The sequence below is a fragment of the Myotis daubentonii genome, chromosome 1, assembly GCF_963259705.1.
Source record: "Myotis daubentonii chromosome 1, mMyoDau2.1, whole genome shotgun sequence".
NCBI lineage: Eukaryota > Metazoa > Chordata > Mammalia > Chiroptera > Vespertilionidae > Myotis > Myotis daubentonii.
This window is the reverse complement of record NC_081840.1, coordinates 164,116,259-164,136,546: the sequence shown is the minus strand read 5'-3', so window position 1 is coordinate 164,136,546 and position 20,288 is coordinate 164,116,259. Positions and strand designations below refer to the sequence as shown.

Here is a 20,288-nt window from a genome sequence, read left to right as displayed (position 1 = left end):
TAGATTTGACTGCTTTTAACTTAATGCAAATGGAAATATATTGTAGGTAGTTTTTGTATTTTGTTAATTACTATATTTTAAGATTTTTTGTTTTGTTGATTAAAGCTCTAGTATGTTCACTATCAATGTACACAGAAAATTAAATGAATAAACCATAATTTGCTTATTAATTTGCAATCTAGACATTTGAGCTGTCACTAATTTTGTGTATTATAAAAATGTTGCTCTAAATATACATATATGTCTAGTGTAAAAGTGAAGTACTATTTAAGTCTGCCTTTTTTTTAGATTGGGTTGTTTTTATTTTCCTTACTGATTTGTAGATTTTCTATATATTTTTAGATGAGGTGTTTTTTTGTTGTTGCTTTTTGTCCATTATATCCATGTTCAATATTTTCTCCCATTTTGTGGTTTTATTTTCACTTTTACTATTGTGTCTTTTAAAAGAGTAATTGCAAAACAATAGAATATATGTCTTTTCTTTTATGGTTAGTGATTTTGTGTATTTTTTTACAACAAAGTAATAAGAATACTTTCCTATATTTTGTTCTTAATGTTTTAAAGTTTATATCTTCGGAAACGATTCACCTGGAATTGGCTATTTGAAGTGTCATATAGGAATCCAATATAATTTTTCCCCAATGGCTATCTGATTGTGCAAGTAGCATTTATTTAAAAAGGCCAATGCTTTCTCGCTGCTCTGTTGTGCCATCTTTGTTTTACATCAAATATCCATATTCTACCCACTGATCTACATGACATAAATGCTACTATTGCCTAATGTGTTTAACGTGCATCAAGTTGACAATTTTTATTGCTACATCTTTGATATGGGTCTTGATAACTGGTAGAGCAAGTTCTCCTTTCTTGCCTTTCTCCTTCAAGAATTACTAGTATATTCTTGACTTTATGCATTCCTTTATTCTTTCCATAAATATATCTTTATTGTGGAAAGTATTACAGATGCCTTCTTTTCTCTTGCAATTGACCAACTCCTCCCCATCGAACCCCCTTCCCATGCCTTATCTGTGTCCATAGGTTATGCATATATGCATATATATTCTTTGGTTAATCTCTTCCTCCTCCCCATTCCTCTGAGATTCAGCAGACTGTTGCATGCTTCCATATCTCTGGATCTATTTTGTTTGTTGGTAAATTTAGTTCATTAGATTCCACATATGAGTAAGATCATGTGATATTTGTCTTTCTCTGACTGGCTTATTTTGCTTAGCATAATGCTTCTCTAGGTCCCTCCATGCTGTCTCAAAGGGTAAGAGATTCTTTTTTTATAGCTGCATAGTATTCCATTGTGTAATTGTACAATTACACATGCTTTTTTATCCACTCATCTACTGATGAGCCTTTGGGCTATTTCCAGATTTAGTTACTGTAAATTGCACTGCTATGAACATAGAGGTGCATATATTCTTTCTGATTGGTGTTTCAGGCTTCATAGGTTATATTCCTAGAAGTGGGATCACTGGGTCAAATGGCAGTTTCATTTTTATTTTTTTGAGGAAACTCCACACTGTTTTCCATAGTGGTTGTACTAGTGCATTTTCTCACCAGCAGTGCACTAGGATTCTTTTTTCTCTACATCCTCGCCAGCACTTGTCCTTTGTTGATTTGTTGATGGTAGCTATTCTGGCAGGTGTGAGGTGATACCTCATTGTTGTTTTAATTTGTATCTCTCTGATGATTAGTGATGTTGACCATATTTTCTTGTGTCTCTTGGACATCTGTATGTTCTCTTAAGAGAAGTGTCTATTTAGGTCCTCTGCCCATTATTTAATTGGATTGTTCGTTTTTTGTTGTTGAGTTATAGGAGTACTTTATATATTTTGGAAATGAACCCTTTACCAGATGTATCATTGGCAATTATGTTCTCCTATTCAGCAGGTTCCCTTTTCATTTTGATGCTCCTTCCTTTGCTGTGCAGAAGCTTTTTATTTATTTACTTTAAAATCTTTGTTGTTGAAAATATTATATATGCCTCCTTTTTCCCCCCCACTGATCCCTTCTAACCCACCCCATACCCCACCCCAGGCCTTCACAACCCTATTGTCTGTGTCCATGGATTTTGCATATATGCATACAAGTCCTTTGGTTGATGTCTTCCCACCCACCCCTGCCTTCCCTCTGAGATTTGACAGTCTGTTCCATGCTTCTATGTTTCTGGATCTTTGCAGCAGTAAAAAAAGAAGGATCTCTTACCCTTTGAGACAGCATGACAGGACCTAAATAGTATTATGCTAAGCGAAATAAGCCAATATCAAGACAAGCATCACATTATCTTACTCATATGTGGAATCTAATAAACAAAATAAACTGATGAACAAAAAGAAACACAAAATAGAAGTTTGCCATTTTCAATACTAGAAGTTTTACTGCATATCTAGCTCAAATTCATAATATCGCAGCTTTTTCATTTTCTTTTATGTTCACAAATTATGTATTAATGCTAGTTATTCAATCCTCCCTATCCTCTCAAACTCCCTTGACCCTTAGCAGTTGGTTCTCTGAGAACCAGAATAAATTGTTTGGAGTGTCAAAAACATCCTGACCCCACTTGAATCTTTGATGGAAATACTCCCTAATCAAATACTCAATTATTCAAGGTCGCTAATTTTCTTGAGAACTCTATAGGGCAGAGGCCCAGGTTCTTTCAGTGTTAAACAGGAGGGAGAGTAATAGTAGACTTGAAAGCAACCAATGAAATCTTATAATGATTAGGGAGTAAAGGGTATATCCTCACGAATAGATGGTCCAAAAAGCTGAAACTTAAGCTTGTGTGCCTAGGGAGACTTGATTCCTTCAACTAATATTTGTCTTGGCGAAATCTAGTTTCCTATTATCCTATTCTAGTACAAGCAAAAAGAAAAAAACAACAGATTATACTGAATTCATATGAAAATTTTCTCTGAAAGCACTAGACTCCAACACTTCCCTTGAAAGGTAAACACCGCTGGCTATCTTGTGTGTATGGCCAGTCAAAAGGACTCACTCAGGTGACTAGTCAGTAAACTAGAGTCCAGTCCAGGATCTCTCAGAGTGTGTTAATGTACCAACGTGTAAAAATTATCTGTAAGAATTGCTGGAAACATAGTTTTTTTTTGTTTTATTTCAGTTTGGTTTTACTGGAGATCTGGGGATCTCTGGGGTTGAGCTCTGGGAAAATATAACAGAAATCTTAGGTGATTCTTATGAGTAAAACAGATTAAGAGCTACTGGTTTGTGTCACAAAGTTGTGATCTTAGGGCGCTTTCCTTCTCTGATAATGAGCACAAACACCCGTCTGCCCAATCCCCTGGGCAATGGCAAGGATTCAGTGAGATAACCGATCATTGAAAGTGCTTTGAAAATGTACAACATTCTGCAAATGAAATGGATGGACAATTGAAGGGCTGGCAAGAGATTTAATAAGAAAGAACTCTATTGGGTACTGGGCATGTAAAAGTAGTTAGAGGGTCTATGGGGAATACTCCCAAATCATTAGAGCACTGAGTGCTCCCCTCATCTCTCTTTTGTATGGTTCTCCCTCCCTTTCTCATTCTTGATCTTCCTATGCAACCCTGTCAGAGAGGCTCTCTCTTTCTCTTAGTCTCTATCACAACCTCAATTTCTTTTAATCTCCTTCTTACTTTCAATCTTTTTCTGGATGTCAATGAATTTCTCTCTCTGTATCTCTCTGTCTTTTTCTCTATTCCTCTCACCACTAAATCTCTCCAATTTATATACAAATAATACCACATGGAAAAATGTTATTTGTTGGTGTGTACTATGAAAAATGTATCTTTGAGGCAGAAAATAGGCCTTTCACATACAAACAGATACTTTCCAATAGTCATATCTGAAAATTCCCCAAAGAAAGCAAACATTAGGGAAGACAATTGAAACCTTGCTCCTGTGAATATATCTAGGAATAAAAGGATGTAACTGAAGCAAGACATCTTGAGTTAAAATGTACAGAAATTGTTGATTATGATAGGATCATACAGTAAGAACTGGAAGAAAATTTTAATATCTTTAGTTAAGCCATATTCACTTTGTAGATGGAGAAATTAAAGCCTTGAGCCATTAAAACAATTGCTTAGCTCAGTCACACAGCAAGCTTGTGGCCTATGGTAGTTAAACCACGGGCTCTTGGGTCAGAGGACAGTGCACTCTCCACCACTGCACAGTGCTGACTTATGACACCAGTCAGAGCTCAGTGAGAATGAAATTTAAAGACTTTGTTATGGAGAGAGAGAGAGAGAGAGAGAGAGAGAGAGAGAGAGAGAGAGAGAATGCTAAAGTAGCCTTTATTTAATGTAATGCATTAGTAAATACTATACATATTGTAGGGATTTTGTGTCTTTATTTGACAAAGTAAAAAAGCTGTTACTACCATGTCACCTGTCCAGAGGGCATTTTGATCATTTATTCATCAATGAAATTTTAAATAGGTGGGAATAACTGAATTGCTTCTGGGCATGATTAGAATAGTTTATTTCTCAAAATGCTGAACCAAGACTTCAGAAGTAGAGAAGTGAAATCTATAATCAACATGTCTTTATGAGTGAATTTCCATAAGTTTATATTCTATTCTACTGGGAGTGAGAATTAGTCTGATCTAAATGGTTCTGGATTACCTGATGAATGATATACAGAATTACAAGATATCAATTGTGTGTGTGTGTGTGTGTGTGTGTGTGAGAGAGAGAGAGAGAGAGAGAGAGAGAGAGAGAGAGAGAGAAAGTAAGAGAGAGGAAGCCTCAGGAATGATTCACCACTGCATTCAGATAATCATGCCATTCTTGTGTGATATGGATAGTCACTATAAACCAAAGACAGGATTTTCTATTATTTATACAACAATATGATGGCAAATCAACTTCACAAAGCAAGTCAAGTATGTCCAGCCCACCAAGATAGTATCCCAAAATGACACTCACAACTTCTATACGACACAGGCCAAGGATAAACATAAATATTGCCCTCAAGTTACTGAAAACAAATCCAAACTGCCTTGGGTATTTTCCACTCTGTTGACTTTTGAAGAGACAGAGTTCTCCAAATTAAAGCAAGAGCTGGTTAGCAAGAATCATCTAAGTTTCCAAAGATATTCTCTGGAAGTGGGGGGTGGGGGTAGTAATTAGACCAGTGGTTCTCAACCTTCCTAATGCCACGACCCTTTAATACAGTTCCTCATGTTGTGGTGACCCCCAATTTCATTGTTACAAATTGAACATAATTAAAGCATAGTGATTAATCACAAAAACAGCATGTAAATATATATGTGTTTTTCGATGGTCTTAGGTGACCCCTGTGAAAGGGTCGTTCGAGAACCGCTGATTTAGATATTTCCTTGCTCCCAAGAGATTTATATTCAGTTAGAGTGAAATAGACCATAATAACAGGCTTTAAATGGTTGGGAGCATTGTAATTTTTCTTTCTTCTACTTTGCAAACCTATAGAGTTTTAAACTTAATAGATATAAAACTTTTACCCAACAAATGAGGCTGTCAGAAATGAAAAATAAAATAAACAATAATAAAAAGCTTATTGGCTCATATAATTGAATCATCCTAATCCTAATAATGTAATTACTAATAATAAATCTTTAAATTAGTTAATTCTTGAATTTAAAAAGGTGAGTCTTATTATTTAAAACTGGATTTTCAGGGAGACAGATAATTGGGATATTTCTCATAGGATAAATGAGTTGTCACAATGTCCTTGAGCTGGCGAATTCAAGAGTGGCCTCTGTACCCTAGAGAGAGTGTCCAAGACTTTAGATGTTTGTGCCCTTACACTTGCTAAATGCCCTAGGAGGACAATTTCACAGTTCATACCAAAAAAAAAAAATCATTTCTTTAGCCACTTTGGTTAAAACAAATTCAATGTGTTATACAAATGTTTTTCCTTGTTTTGTGCGTGTGATTTTTATAACTCAAGCATTATTTCAACACAATTGAATGTGTTGGCGATTTGAATGCGTACCAACCATAAAAAAGATGTAAAGGTATTACTGTAAAAGAGAAATGGTGGATTGTCAGTTAAAGGCCCAGCCAATAAAGAAAAATTCTCACATTTATAAAATGCCTTCTAAGTTATCCATTGATTCTGTGAATTAAATGTTCTAGCTTGCATATTAACAACTGGTATTTTAATAATTTGTAACTTACCCAACATCTAAAATAGGTTTTCTTGTTTTCATGTAACACCAACATTGTTTCAACACATATTTTTTCTCATTTGTAGAGAAAAAAATGGGGCTAAGAAATATTTACTGTCTTGACCTAGTTCAGCATATTAATAAGCTAGATTCAAAGTTGGTCAGATTAAGACAGATTTTTTTACTAACCTATTTCAACTATCAGATTAAGCAATGCTTAATATTTTAAAATAGGTAATAATATTTGAGACTATTGATTCTCAGGACAAAAAGAGTTCTCATTAAACACAAACACAATTTTGCTTATTAATTTGAATGATTAGTTTATACAGTGAGTGAGGAATTTACTAACCTGAAAGGTATTCTAGAGACTACACCAGTCTGTATATATCAAATTGTGCCTGTATATATTGTGATTAAGAATGTAACTTGCCAATCATCTTCCTAGTATCCTGTATCAATTTTATTGAGAACAATTTTCATGTGCTGGATTTTCACTTTGTGATAATTCACATTATAATTATTTAAATGTTTGCTGTTTCTGTGTTGGAATCAACTTGGAAATAAATTAATCTAAGGAATGGGATATAACAAACTCTAGGACTAATTCTAAATCTCAGGAAAATTTACTAAGTTACCTCATGCCTAACACTATCCTAGGCATTTCATGTACATTATCTCAAGTGATCTTCTCAATATTCCTATGAGGTAGGGACTGTACTCGCTCCATTTTACAGCTGAGGAAAATTTATATAACTTTTCCATGAATCCACAAATAGTGAGTGACAAAGTTGGGATTTGAAACTAGACAGTTTGGCTCCAGAAAAATTACAAATGTGACACTAAGTGATTAATTCACTAATAGTTATTTCCACTTTTTTTCCTTCTCCTCCAAGTGCCATATTAACTGCACTGACGTTAATATTAGAACCCCAAATGAGTAGGTAGGCAAAAGTCTACAATGCCTTCCAACCAATCCCCTAAGAATGAATTGAATTCAGAATATTAAGAAAATTGTTATAACTAAGTAGAAACTCATTCATATATCTGTTGTCTTAGTGATACTGTTGTAATAAGCTAGTAATTAATAATAGGTAAGGAACAAACGCAAAGCCAGATATTATAGGCATTGCCATATGGGAAGCTTCACCAAGAAGCTGTAATTTAACACTCCCCAGAGAACCTCCAGCCCATTCCCTGCAGATTATTGGGGGAAGGGGTTCAACAAAGGGGAGATAGGTGAAAGGGCGAGGGCTACGTCCTCCATCTTACTCCGGATCACACTGACTTGCGCCCGGCCAATCGGCAGGGCCCACAGTCCTCTCTCCTCCCCTTACTTGAACCCCCCTAGTAAACCCCTCTTCCCACGGGGCTCTCGCACTCTCTCGGCCGCATGCCGCTGCGTCTGCAAGTGTGGCTGATGGGAGGAGGGGGGAGGGAACTAGTTTGAATAAAGACTCTCTGCTTTTGCATCGGACTCAGCTGGCTCCCTGGTGGTGTATTGGGGATCTTGAAATCTGGGCATAACAATAGGTACTAGTAGATGTACAGTAAAGTTGGAGTGACTAGGGAAGGTGCCTGTCAGTCAAACCTGGGAACAGAGATCATTGGCCAGAATGGGCAGGGCCACTGCAAGTTCATGAATGTTTGGGGAGACATAATCCCCCAAATAAAGGAATTGTTTCTCCTGGCTCTTGGTTCACTCCTGGCTCTCTTGAATTCACCCATGTTTCCTTCATAGCCATGTGGCCTTGCGGACCCCACATGCAATAGATTGATGGACTGCAACTGGGAACACAAACTAAGTCAGCCTGATGCTGGACTAGGAACTGCTCAATATGAAGCAAAATTTCTGGACACTGGCTTTGATTCTAGCTCTGCTGAAGCCACAGCTACACTTTTCTATGGTGGGGCAAAGGGAAATGGGACCTTGGAAACTCAGGGGTTTAACTCCACAGAAATAAAGCTTTCTACAATAACTCATCCTCCCAAGCGAGCCTCAGAAAAAATGCCTTTTCTCAGGATATCGCAAGAAGCTCACTCCATCAAGCAACAGGTGGGGATGTGGAGCTGTTCCCACCAAAAACATTAGTTGTTGGTTTAGATGTGCCAAAGAGGCTATGAGAGGTAGAAATGGCTTCTGAATTACTCAAAGGGTAAATCTCTATACCTATTACTTTCTATCAGAAAAATTCAACTATTGTAGCTTTATTACATTGGAAGGGTACAGGATTGTAGAGGAAGATTTTGAAGAACAATGTCCTTTGGTTTCATTGTAAGGCATACCATCCTAGTAAAACTTTATATTATCTCCAAGCCTATGTTTCCTAATCAGTAAATAAGAATAATAAAGCTGAACCTGAAGTGTTTTGATGGAAGTAATGTGTGTCAAGTGCCAGGCACAATAAATGGTAGCTGTTAGTAGCTGTTGTGATGATACTTATTTGGGTTAACTTTGATACAACTAATTTAGGTTTAGGCCAGAATACGCCTGATTAAAAAGATTAAAAAGCAGTTCACATTTCAGATGAGCAGGATACCAAGAATGAAACCAATGACATTGACATTTTTGACTACTAACCTCACAATATAATTTATTATTGACTCTTACAGACTAATGATTGCCTTAAAATAGAACCTGCTTAGAATGTTATTTAACTTATGCAACAAAAGATTGATTAGAGCTTTTTTTTTAAGCAAAGAGGAGGAAAGCCAGTGCATATTAATTAAAATGTCAGAGAAACTGAAACAAATCTATACCTACACATACATTATCATCCAAACCAAAATGTTCCCATTAGGAAAAATAATAAATCCTGGGTTGCCATAGCAATGGCTGGACCACTAGTAAACACAGCCAGAGAAAATATAGGAAAAAACAGAATAGGTGTCTAATATTGAATATTGTGGTTGCTTCTACTTAGAAGCTAGTTATGGTTATTTTATGAATATATTATTCTACAAGACAAAATTTCTATTCAACTTTAGAAAATTATTTTTCTCATGCTTGCCTGAAGCTTAGGTACCATATAGTGGCCTTTCCAGATATAATTAATGCCGCTAATGATTCCCATGCTGATGTTGATATTGAGAGCAACAGTACAAAAGGATCTTGTTTGCTAACTAAAAGAGCTTTTTCTAACACTGGACAGGCACTATGATCTTATCCTGATAGTGCTATAATGACTCACAGGAATTCAGTCACAGGAAAAGAGACACTTACTACACAGGAATTGAATGTCCCTTAGAGTAAATTCCTGCTTTGACAATCACTGCTTAGCAATGTTCATCTCAATTTGTTCCCAAAGATGAAGAGGAAGTTGGAAAGTGATAACTGAGAAAAAGAATCTAAATTATTTGGATTAGATAATTCTTTACAAGTTAAAATATTTATCCGAGGCTTGAAATGTGACTTCATCAATAAAAGAACAGGTAATGACCCTGTAAATTAAAAACTTTTCTGAGACCCTCAACTGCTCATTGTTTTTTCTCAATATCTGAATAATTACAATCAGCAGAATAAAATTGCCAGAGAATTCTAGGATGATCATGCCAACCTTTAGGTAGAGACTATTAAAACATAAGTAGTGAAGAAAGAATGCTAAACAAAAGGATCAAGGACTGAATACTTTTCCCATTGGGTTTATTTCCATATCAGTTCACTCTTCTTGTAATAGATCCCCCTTTTTAGGTAAGCTCTGTTGAGAGTAATTAAGCTAAACGGAAGTTATCACTATAATGATCACTAAAGCAACTCATATGTTACTTAAGGTAATACAGGAATTAATAATGTATAGTATTTACTTAACTTTCTTCCAACTTCTCTTTTTGTGAACTTCATTTTTATAGAAATCCATTCTGTATCTTTGAGAAGTTGGTTTAGAATAATTCTTACTACAAGAAAATGTTATATAAAGTATTTGGTGCCCCCAAAGGAAAAATAAGTAGAGTCAATTCTATTTAGATATTCTTCCTCAAAATGATTATAGTCATAGCAGTTCCTTCTTCCAGATTTTTTAAATTACTATTATCTGGCACTGGATTGTCCATTTATCCCTATCATCTCTTCTGCTGAAGTTTGGGAATTGACTTACCTTTTATAAGAAGCTTCTTTCCCTATATTTGATGCTTACTTTCATAGCTAAGAATCAAAATAATCCACTTGTATCTATCTTATGTTCTGTTCATACCTGTCCATAACCTTTTCCCAAGGACTAGGACTAGGCAGTAATCTGGTAAGTCACTGTGATTGGAAGAAATGAAAAAAAAAATAAGAGGAAAACTATATCATTCATTTATGCATTTATTTAGCAAATTATATCCTTATGTGTTTAGAACTGTTACTAAACAAACAATATTAAATATTTACCTTACTTTCAAAGCACTTGTAGTCTGGTAAAGGAGATAAGAGATACACACAAATAACTGTGACAGATTAGGAAAACAAGTGCCATAAGACTAAGAAATATGAGCATCCAGGAGAGACATAAATTGTTTCTCTATATTATTCATCTTACAATGGGCATGACTAAAAATTCTTGGGATCTAGAGTAAAGAAAATTCATTCCCTCACTATCACCTCCAGCTCCAGAGACATTCCAACTACCTACTAGACAATTTCAATTTCACTGGATTTCTCTATTTGAAAATCTTATTAGGATTTCAAACTCACTATGTCCCAAACAAATACATCATTTTTTCTCTCTAAACCATCTATCTTTCCCTATGTCTACTCCCAAGTCATTTCCCTTCTTGTATTATTATTTAACCCTCTCTGTACATCTCAGTCACTTTCTCCCTCATTGCCAGTCAATAACATGTCAAATCACAGAGTTTCTACTTCCTTATACCTTTCCCCCAGGCCTGTCTTTTCATTTTATTGATAGACTCTTAGACTTGCAATAACATTTGAACTATTTTCTTGAACTTTTACCTTTCCTGACTACAATATTCAGCCTCTATCCTGCTCACAGATTAATCTTTCCAATTTATAGCCCAATCATGTAATTCCCATACTCAAACTCATTTAGAGGCTCTGAACTAATAAACTATGAGTCAATATTTCTCATTCTAGTATTCAACATACGCTGAGGCTGTATTACTAAGCTCATTTCCCAACATTTATCTATGTCCAACCTGTGATTGCCTTACATTGCTAGTCTAGACTCTATTGATGTTTAATATTCCTATTCAGGAAGCTACATTCATCTGGAACCTCCTCATTTTCAAGATTCATAGTTCATGATAATTTCCATTTTTATATGAAGACATTTCTGATGTCCCTATACCCCAAACTAAGCTAGTTGTGAATTCTCCATATCACTCTTGATTTACCACTCAAGGCCTACAGTATAATCACACTAATAATTATTTGGGTCCTCCTTCCCCTCAACCCCCACTTCTAAGGCAAGGACTGATTGAGCTCTATAAACCTTCAGCATTTAGTATAGTATGCCTTTCAGTGTGTATGATCTATCTATTTTTCATGAAATTGAATGTTAAATCACTAACAAATGAATTTCTCCAAGCAATTAAATTCTTCCTCAGATATCAATACAGTGATGTTTGTTCCTGCCTGCAAATGCCTAAAACATATTAATCTTTGCTAAATTAGTGAAAAGTTCAAAAAGCAAATGGCACTTGAAGAGGCAATTGCTTTCAGGGCCTCCCTTTTCTTGGAATCCATCTTTATTTAACTTCTCTCAGACCCAATAGTCAAAAGCTCATTGATCGAGACTTAAAAGCCAAAAGGGCTTAAAGCCACGGTAGGAGTCTGTTCAGTTTGAAATATAATTTGAAAACCTCAGGAAAGAATGACAGTTCCTTTTCAGGAACCTCCCATACATATCTCACAAAACAGCTTTCCAAATTGGAGATAGTATAATATTATACCACCAACCAAGTAATAAAAAGTAATTCACTGCCAAGTAGAAAGATCCCCTTGATTTTCACAAGGAGCACAAAAGACTATATTGTATTTATTTAAATCTCAGGCTGATAAAAACATCAGAAAGAAAAAGAAAGCAGTCAATTTCTCTAAAAGATCATTATTTAAAGAAATAAATTACTATGCAGAAAAGCATGGATCTTCCTGGCAACTTATGAATTTAAGACACAAAATACTTCCCTCCCCACCTCCAATAATCAACTCTGCGGATGAAATACGTTAAGCATTCTGAGTTTGGGGAACATAGAGAGCTTTGAAATCAATGTGTTTCCGGTTGCAAGGGTTAGGGGGGGAACCTACTAAATCAGCTTAGGAAATGCTTCATTTCCTGCCCCATATCTGGGAAGGAAAACATAAAACAGGCAGAACCAGGTGCAAAAAAATCATACACGTGGATGGGAAAACCTCTCCAACTCCTAGGCACCGCTCAGGTGGTCGATTTATGCTCCCAAGCTAGAGCTTTCTTTTCTAAGATGCATGGAGTGGTTTTTACAAACACTCGCTTGAAGTTAACAGGTAGGCTTGTTGACAGAGGTTGAAGAAGATGGTCATTATGTAACTGTTGCCGGGCTCCAAAGGGAAATTACTGGACTTGGGTAAATAGTTCATTAGAAAGAAGACACCATTAACAGAGAGAGTAGGCTCATTACCGGTGAGCTAATGGAGGCTGGTATTCTCCCCAAAAAATGACCAGGTAGAAAAATCTACTAGGTCATCTCTGGGTTGTCCTTCACCTTTCCATCTTCCTAATGCCTGGATTTTGCAGGCTGCTTCTATTGATCCTATTCCCCTTTGCATTCATTCAGAGTTTAATGATACCAGGAAAGCAGTGTCCTCACGGATGCTCGCAGACCTGAAATGCTCAGCAGCCCAACCCAGCCTTTCAGAAAGCATACTGACCTGACACCTGTTTGTGAGCAGTGCTTCTATGCATCGGGATTCTTATTAATCACCCCCCCCACCCCCGCTCCCCGTGCATACTGAAGGGTTACTTCTAAGGGAGTGTGAGTGCATTGATTTCTGGGACACCTCATACATACTCTTTATTTTAAGAAATCGGATTCTTAGCAAGTCTTCCAAGTCAATTTTAGGGCCTTGACAGTCACAGAAACTTAACCCTGAAAACCTCAAGATGCATGGTAAGCCATCATATGTGATATACAAATACACTTGAGAAATTAATGATACAAGTTTTTCAGGAAGGAGTGTGCTTATTTTGTTCCTACATTATCACTGGATATTCAAGTTTTATAGGAAGCAAACTTTTTAAAAGAGCACTAGCGAAATTAAATCAGAACGGAGGTGTGTCCCCCTCCCCCGCCCAGGACCCGTCGGAATCCATCTCTCCCACTGTGTTCTTCTATGATAGTCTGTACTGTGGTTTTGTCAGGCATTAAGTCTGTCTTGTATTAGACTTACATGCTTACTTATCCCAATAGCACATTCACAGCTGTGGGCAAGGACGAGGTCTTGCTCATTTTTCATTCCTTGCCCCCTGAGAACATGGAAGGGGCCTAATAAATATTGATTAATGTAACTGCTTACTGTGAATCCCTCTAACAGGGTTACAAGTAAAATGTAATAATTTGTTTGCAACTGGTCATTAATATACTTAGGGCTCATGTAGGTACATAGATAACCTTTACCTGAGTTTCAAAACCTACAGTCAGTGGGTAAGGTTTTTATGAATAATCCTCTGAAATGTTATGCAGAATCTTGTGTGTAGGTATGTGAATATTTCTGGAGCAAATATCTATAAACTTTAATCAAACAAATCTCTTTACCCACCACATATTCTCAAGATATTATAGTTCATTTTCCTAGACAGCTTTACTCAACCTCTCAATTTATTAAAGCCTACTATAGTAGGGGCAAATATAGGCCAGCATCTGCAATGCGGTATTTCCAGTTATAGCCTTTCACACACACAGGACAAGCTTGTGATTTCTAGACCCAAGTCTGAAAAGAGACCATTTTAAACCAGCATTTAATCCCCAGATTTTTAGTCTCCAAAAAGGTCATTCTATATTCCCAGTACCTTTATGATGCCATCAACGGCACTTCAAGGCCCCTGCAGGAGCAAACATTTCCCTTCAGTGGAAACAAACATTCTCCCTGTAGACTAGAGCCTTCTCTATGCACTCACAGTCAACACCCACACATTTCACTCAGGAAAATGAACCGCCGCCTCTCAGTTTCAGGGGAAGCTCCTTGATGGGAAACTGAGGCTAACAGCCCCTCTGAGGGACATCTGATACACACCATTAGAGAAATAAGAGAAAATGGTACCTATTTTGTCTTCACTGCTACCAATGCTGGACAGAAGGCAAAGGACGGTCACTTGAAGCAGTTTCATGGTGCCTGTGGATTGTCGCCGCGGCTCCTCGCTCCAGTGTCAGCCAGGGACAACTCCCTCCCAGCCTGGCAGGGCCTGATTAGCAAATGGAAAAGGTGTGCGGACTGTGAACAGCCACTGCCCATTCCTCCTTATTTCGGGGGCTGTGATAAAGAACGGGAGGAAACACACGCACTCCCTTGGGGAGTTCAGCAGAGAGGAGATTTATTGTTTCAGTCCCTTACAGGAACTTTTTTTTTTTTCTCTCTTCCTTTGGCAGCCACTTGTGTTTTTGTTACTACATTATTTTGTTCTTCTTCAACAAAAAGGTCAGGGCGGGTTTTGAACAGAAACAGATCTTTCTTGAGAATGGGTCCTACAGCTTTCTAACTTTTGTTTTGAAAGTGCGTTTTGGAGTGGTTATGAAGGGACCTCATTAAAGAGTGACTCAGTTTGGATAAAGAGGCTTTAACTGCCCGAGAGTTAAATTTTGGAGCAAAATCCACAAGGAATCAACTTTTCTTCTTTCTTTTCAAATTGAAAGCCAGATTAGCAAAGACCGCCTCCTGAAGATAACTGCACAACCTTCTTAGATAAGAGCATGCTCTGTTCTGAGTGAGCAGCGGCTGCTTAGGGATGCCCAGGGAAGTGTCTCAGGATCGTCCTAATAGAACTAAGCAAAGACATAAACATTCACTGATCATTCCTGGGTTTTATTGGTGGAAATTGATGAAGAGGAAAGAAAAATTACTTCTAATACCCGGGTTCTCTTCTCCAGGAAATACAATTGGAATGGCACTGATTGGGAGGCTCTAGCAACAAATCAGTGAGTTTGGGAAGGAGGAATTCTTCAAATCAGAATGCCAAGCAAGCTAGATACTCTGTATACCAAGGATCTGTTTGATATTAGCAGCAATTGATTAAAACATAGTGAGTACACAGCCCCAACCCTGGCTTCAATCCCCGCAGGCTGTGCTGGCATCTCAGCTGATTGCCCTTTTATACATCTTTAGGCATAAACCCGACAAACAAAAGACTAATGGTGGATCAGTATAGATTCATCTGCTCCACAAAAAACAAAACAAAACAAAACAAAACAAAACAAAAAACAAACAAAACATCAAAAAACCAAAAAACTATTCCAAAATTATACTTTTACCTGTTTTTAAGGAAGACACACATTGCACTGCTTCACAGGGCCGGGAAGGACTCATTCTAAGAGGGGTTAGAACAAGTCAACTAGTCAAAACACCCCAGAACACTAGTTTCATCCCAAGTAATGTCAAGTCCCAAAAGGGCCTCTGAGTTCTATTTTGTATATAAGCAATACTCAATTTTATCATCTTTTCGAATTAATATTCTAAAGCAGACTACTTTTGGAGTTGTTGCTTTATTTGGTATATCCTGAAGAGTATAAAGATAGCAATAATGTGAATAGATGTCACATGCACATTCCACAAATACGCTGGGGTGTGGCCATGAACTCACAGTGGAGTACTCACATTGCCTCACTTCCTGCTCCTTGCTCTGCTTCATCTCTGGAGTTTTCCGCACACAGAGTCACCACTGATGTTGGCCACAGTCATTGTTATGGATTCAATAGCATTTTCATTTCTCAGCCCTGACTGCTGGGTGTTTCATGAAAAAGACTAGAAACCTATTCCTAGAATACTTGATAAAAATATTTTTTTTAAATATATTTTATTTATTTTTTACAGAGAGGAAGGGAGAGGAATAGAGGGCCAGAAACATTGATGAGAGAGAAACATCTATCAGCTGCCTCTTGCACAGCCCCTACTGGGGATGTGCCCTCAACCAAGGTAAATGCCCTTGACCTGAATCGAACCTGGGACCCTTCAGTCCGCAGGCCGACGCTCTATCCACTGAGCCAAACTGAGTAGGGCGATAAAAATATTATGTCTACCTCTGGCCAGTGTGACTCAGTGGACAGAGATTCAGGCCAGGTGTCAAAGGGTCAAGGTTCAGTTCCTGGTCAAGGATATGTACCTGGGTTGCAGTTTTGATCCCCCACCCAGTGAGGGCATGTGTAGGGGGCAACCAATAAATGTGTCTCTCTCACATCGATATTTTTCTCTCTCTCGCTCTCTGCCTTCCCAACACCATTTATTGAACAGATTGTTTTTACAGCATTGTATAGGGTGTCCCAAAAAAATGTGTACCCACACTTTAAATAATTATAAAGGCAGTGTTTATTAAAATACATTTTATTTTTAAACTGCGCTATCAGCTGTTAAAGTGTGTATACATTTTGGGGGACACTCGGTATGTTCTTGCCTCCTTTGCCAAATATTAATTAACCATATAGGTGTGGGTTTATTTCTGGGCTCTCTATTCTGTTCCATTGATCTATATGTCTGTTTTTATGCCAGTACTATGCTATTTTGATTATTATGACCTTGTAGAATAATTTGATATTTGGGTAGCATGATGCCTCCAATTTAGTTTTTCTTTTGTGATATTGCTGAGGCTATTCGGGTCTTTTGTGGTTCCATATATTTTTGAATTATTTGTTCTAGTTCTGCGAAATATGCCATTGATATTTTGATAGGAATTTCATTGAATCTATAGATTGCTTTGGGTAGTATGGACATTTTAATAATGTTAATTCTTCTTATCCTTGAGCACACTTTATGCTTCTAATTATTTGAAACTTCTTCAATTTCTTTCTTCTGTGCCATAATTTTCCAAGTAAAGGTCTTTTATCTCCAATGTCACTAATCATCAGAGGTATGAAAATTAAAAACCACAATGATATATCACCTCATACCTGTCAGAATGGCTATTCAATAAATCAACTTACAGCTAGCATTGGTGAGGATGTATAGAAAAGGGAACCCTAGTACACTATTGGTGGAAATGCAGATTGGTGCAGCCAGGATGGAAAAAAGTGTGGAGGTTCTTCAAAAAATTAAAAATAGAACTGTCTTATGACCCAGCAATTCCACTTCTGAGTATTTATCAGAAGAAAACCAAAACACTAATTTGAAAGAATACATATACCTCTATATTCATTACAATAGCCAAGATATGTAAGTAACTCAAGTGCTCATCAGTAACCGAGCAGATAAAAAAGTGATGGTACATATAATGGACTATTACTTGGCCATAAAAAAGAATGCAATTTTTTTAAAACTATATTTTATTGATTTTTTACAGAGAGGAAGGGAGAGGGATAGAGAGTTAGAAACATCGATGAGAGAGAAACATTGAACAGCTGCCTCCTGAACACTCCCCACTGGGGATGTGCCTGCAACCAAGGTACATGCCCTTGACTGAAATCGAACCCGGGACCCTTGAGTCCACAGGCCGATGCTCTATCCACTGAGCCAAACCGGTTAGGGCAAAAGAATGAAATTTTACCATTTGCAACAGCATGCATGGACCCTAGAAGGTATTATACTAAGTGAAATAAGTTAGTCACAGAAAGACCAATACCATATGATCTCACTTATATGTGGAATTTAAAGAACAAAATAAATAAATTTTAAAAGTTGGAACAGACTAATAGATACAGAGAACAGACTGATAGTAGCTAGTGGGGAGGGAGGTTGGGGAACTGGGTGAAAATGTGAAGAGATAAAGATATGAAAATTGGTTGTTACCAAATAGTCACAGGGGTGTAAAGTAAAGCATAGGAATATAGTCAACAATATTATAATAATTGTGTATGGGTCCTGGTGGGATACTTGAAAGATCAGGGGGAACACTCTGTAAAGTATATGATTGTCTAACCACTATGCTGTACACCTGAAACTAATATAAAATACTATTGAACATTAACTGAAATTGGAAAAAAAAAAAGACTTCTCTCACTTCTCACCAACTCCCTACTCTGATAGGAAATACTCTCTTAAGACTCTTGGTACTTAAAGACATGAATATGGGGGTGGGAGATCATAAAGCACAGTTTCTCAGAGGTGAGATATACAGGAAGTTCTTTAATACAATGTTATTATCATTTGTCAGAAATCCCACTGTCAAATGATGAGTGAACCTGCGTGTCAACAGTTGAAACAATTGGACCTGCCTACCGGCACTGTTTCTGCCACCTGAGCCAGCCCTTATAAAGGAGTTCCTGAAATCCTATTTCAACCAATAGGAGAACTAAGGCTCTCTTCATCCACTCAGATCTGTGCAGCTAAACCCCCATCAGTTTCTTCATCGTCTAGAGAGGCTCCATTCTGGCCAATCAGGAAAGTGCCCTTTAGACCAAACAAACTGTGAGGATTTAGAGTCCTCATGTACATGAGGACTAACTAATCAGGGACCAGGATCAGGAACTTCCATCTATATTGTCAGCACCCTTCTGGCTGTGAGAGCAACTTTTCCTTTCCAGGGAAGACTGGAGACTGTGTTTTCCCCGCTGGAGCTGAAACACTGAAGATGGAACACAGAAATCCCTCTGGAATAGAGCGGAGCAGACCAGGGAGGAGCAAAGAAGACCAGTGAGGAGCAGGGCAGACCAGGGAGGAGCAGAGCAGAGCAATCTAGCCAGAGAGGGGCCTGGCCCCAGGGCCACCTCCTTGCCTCAGGGCCTCCCAGCAACAGGGCTGTTTTCACAGCTGTGCTATATCACAATTGCGCTGTTTGCACTAAATAGTTTCTTCTTGACTGCACCCCAAATTGGGGAATCCAGTTGGTGTTGAACTGACTATGCCAAGGACCTTCGGTTGACAAAGTGAATGGCATCTAAGTGCCTTTACTTTTCCCTTTCTATGTGTCCCACTGATTTACTAATTTTTCTTCGTTAATTTACTTACTCAAAGTTTACTCCTCCTCCCCACCCATTTTAGTTCTGCTCTCATCTTCCCAAATCCCTTTTTGCATTGTCGATCTCTGGCCATTTCGTAACACTCAAAAGAATCTTTTACAAGACCAGATCTGAACCAATTTCAAAGCATGATGAGGTGATTTATTTACATCTCCCTTCCAAACTCCAGTTGAATGGAAGTTGAAGTTAATTCTCTAAAACTGTGTTGTTGTTTCTCTCTCTTTTTTTTTTTCCAAATAAAGAAAGGCAACTTGCAAGCCTAGCTTTCTGGTATTTATAGAAACATGTAAACTTAAAATTAGGAATGGAGTGTTTGTACTGGCTCATTTCTCTTAAAAATCCACGCTACACATAATTCCATGAAAGAGTTACCTTAATAATGGCTCCTGGACTAAACCCCAAGGATTCAAAAAACTGCTTGCTCTTTGTCGATATTTCATTCCCAGTCTTCTTTGGTCTTTTTCTTCCAGGATTCTGACTTTTAGCTTAGTCGGTGCCTCTACCTACCGATGTTTCAGTTTGGTTTCACTTTGGATGCTATATCTCAGATTAGCATTCTGCTAACCTGTGGAGACATTTCCCAGATGATTCTGTTCTACACACTCCACCCTGACTCTTGTGAAAATTGACTGAGATTTGTAGCCAAGATTTTTACTGCTTACTGCATGTCTAGCACCCTGTGTTAGATAGGTTCATGTGGCTAGTTCTGGCCAGAGGCTTAAAAAAAAATAACGTGTCACTTCCAGGACAATACATGAAAGAACAGGTATGAGTCCTCTATGTTTTCTATTTCCCTTTCGTGGCAACCTTTGAGACTATGCACTCCTGGATTCCTGTGTGACTGTGTGGAGCAGAGTCCTCCACTTCCAATACCATAGATCTGTTGTGAATTTGCATGAGCAATACATAAACATCTATTGCATCAAATCATTGAGATTTCAAGTTTATTTTGTTACTGAAGTCTATCCTGACCAGTAAGGATCTTACTTATTACCTTCTTTTAAAAATATTGCTTTGATAGAATTAAAATTAAATTGATTACAATTCTCAGACATCA

The 20,288-nt window shown here is 37.5% G+C and overlaps 1 protein-coding gene across 3 annotated transcripts in view; it reads right to left on the bottom strand.

Annotated features, from left to right (window-relative positions):
• Nucleotides 1-14,636, bottom strand: part of EMCN (endomucin) — a 100,672-nt gene extending 86,036 nt beyond the window's left edge. The window contains exon 1 of one of the 3 annotated variants that reach the window (XM_059664564.1): nt 14,394-14,636. In XM_059664564.1, coding sequence (XP_059520547.1) covers nt 14,394-14,460 — 67 coding nt within the window. In that variant the 5' untranslated portion in view covers nt 14,461-14,636. The remainder of the gene's footprint in view (nt 1-14,393) is intronic. The other 2 variants (XM_059664546.1, XM_059664556.1) reach the window with 2 other exon arrangements.
• Nucleotides 14,637-20,288: the final 5,652 nt, after the last annotated feature.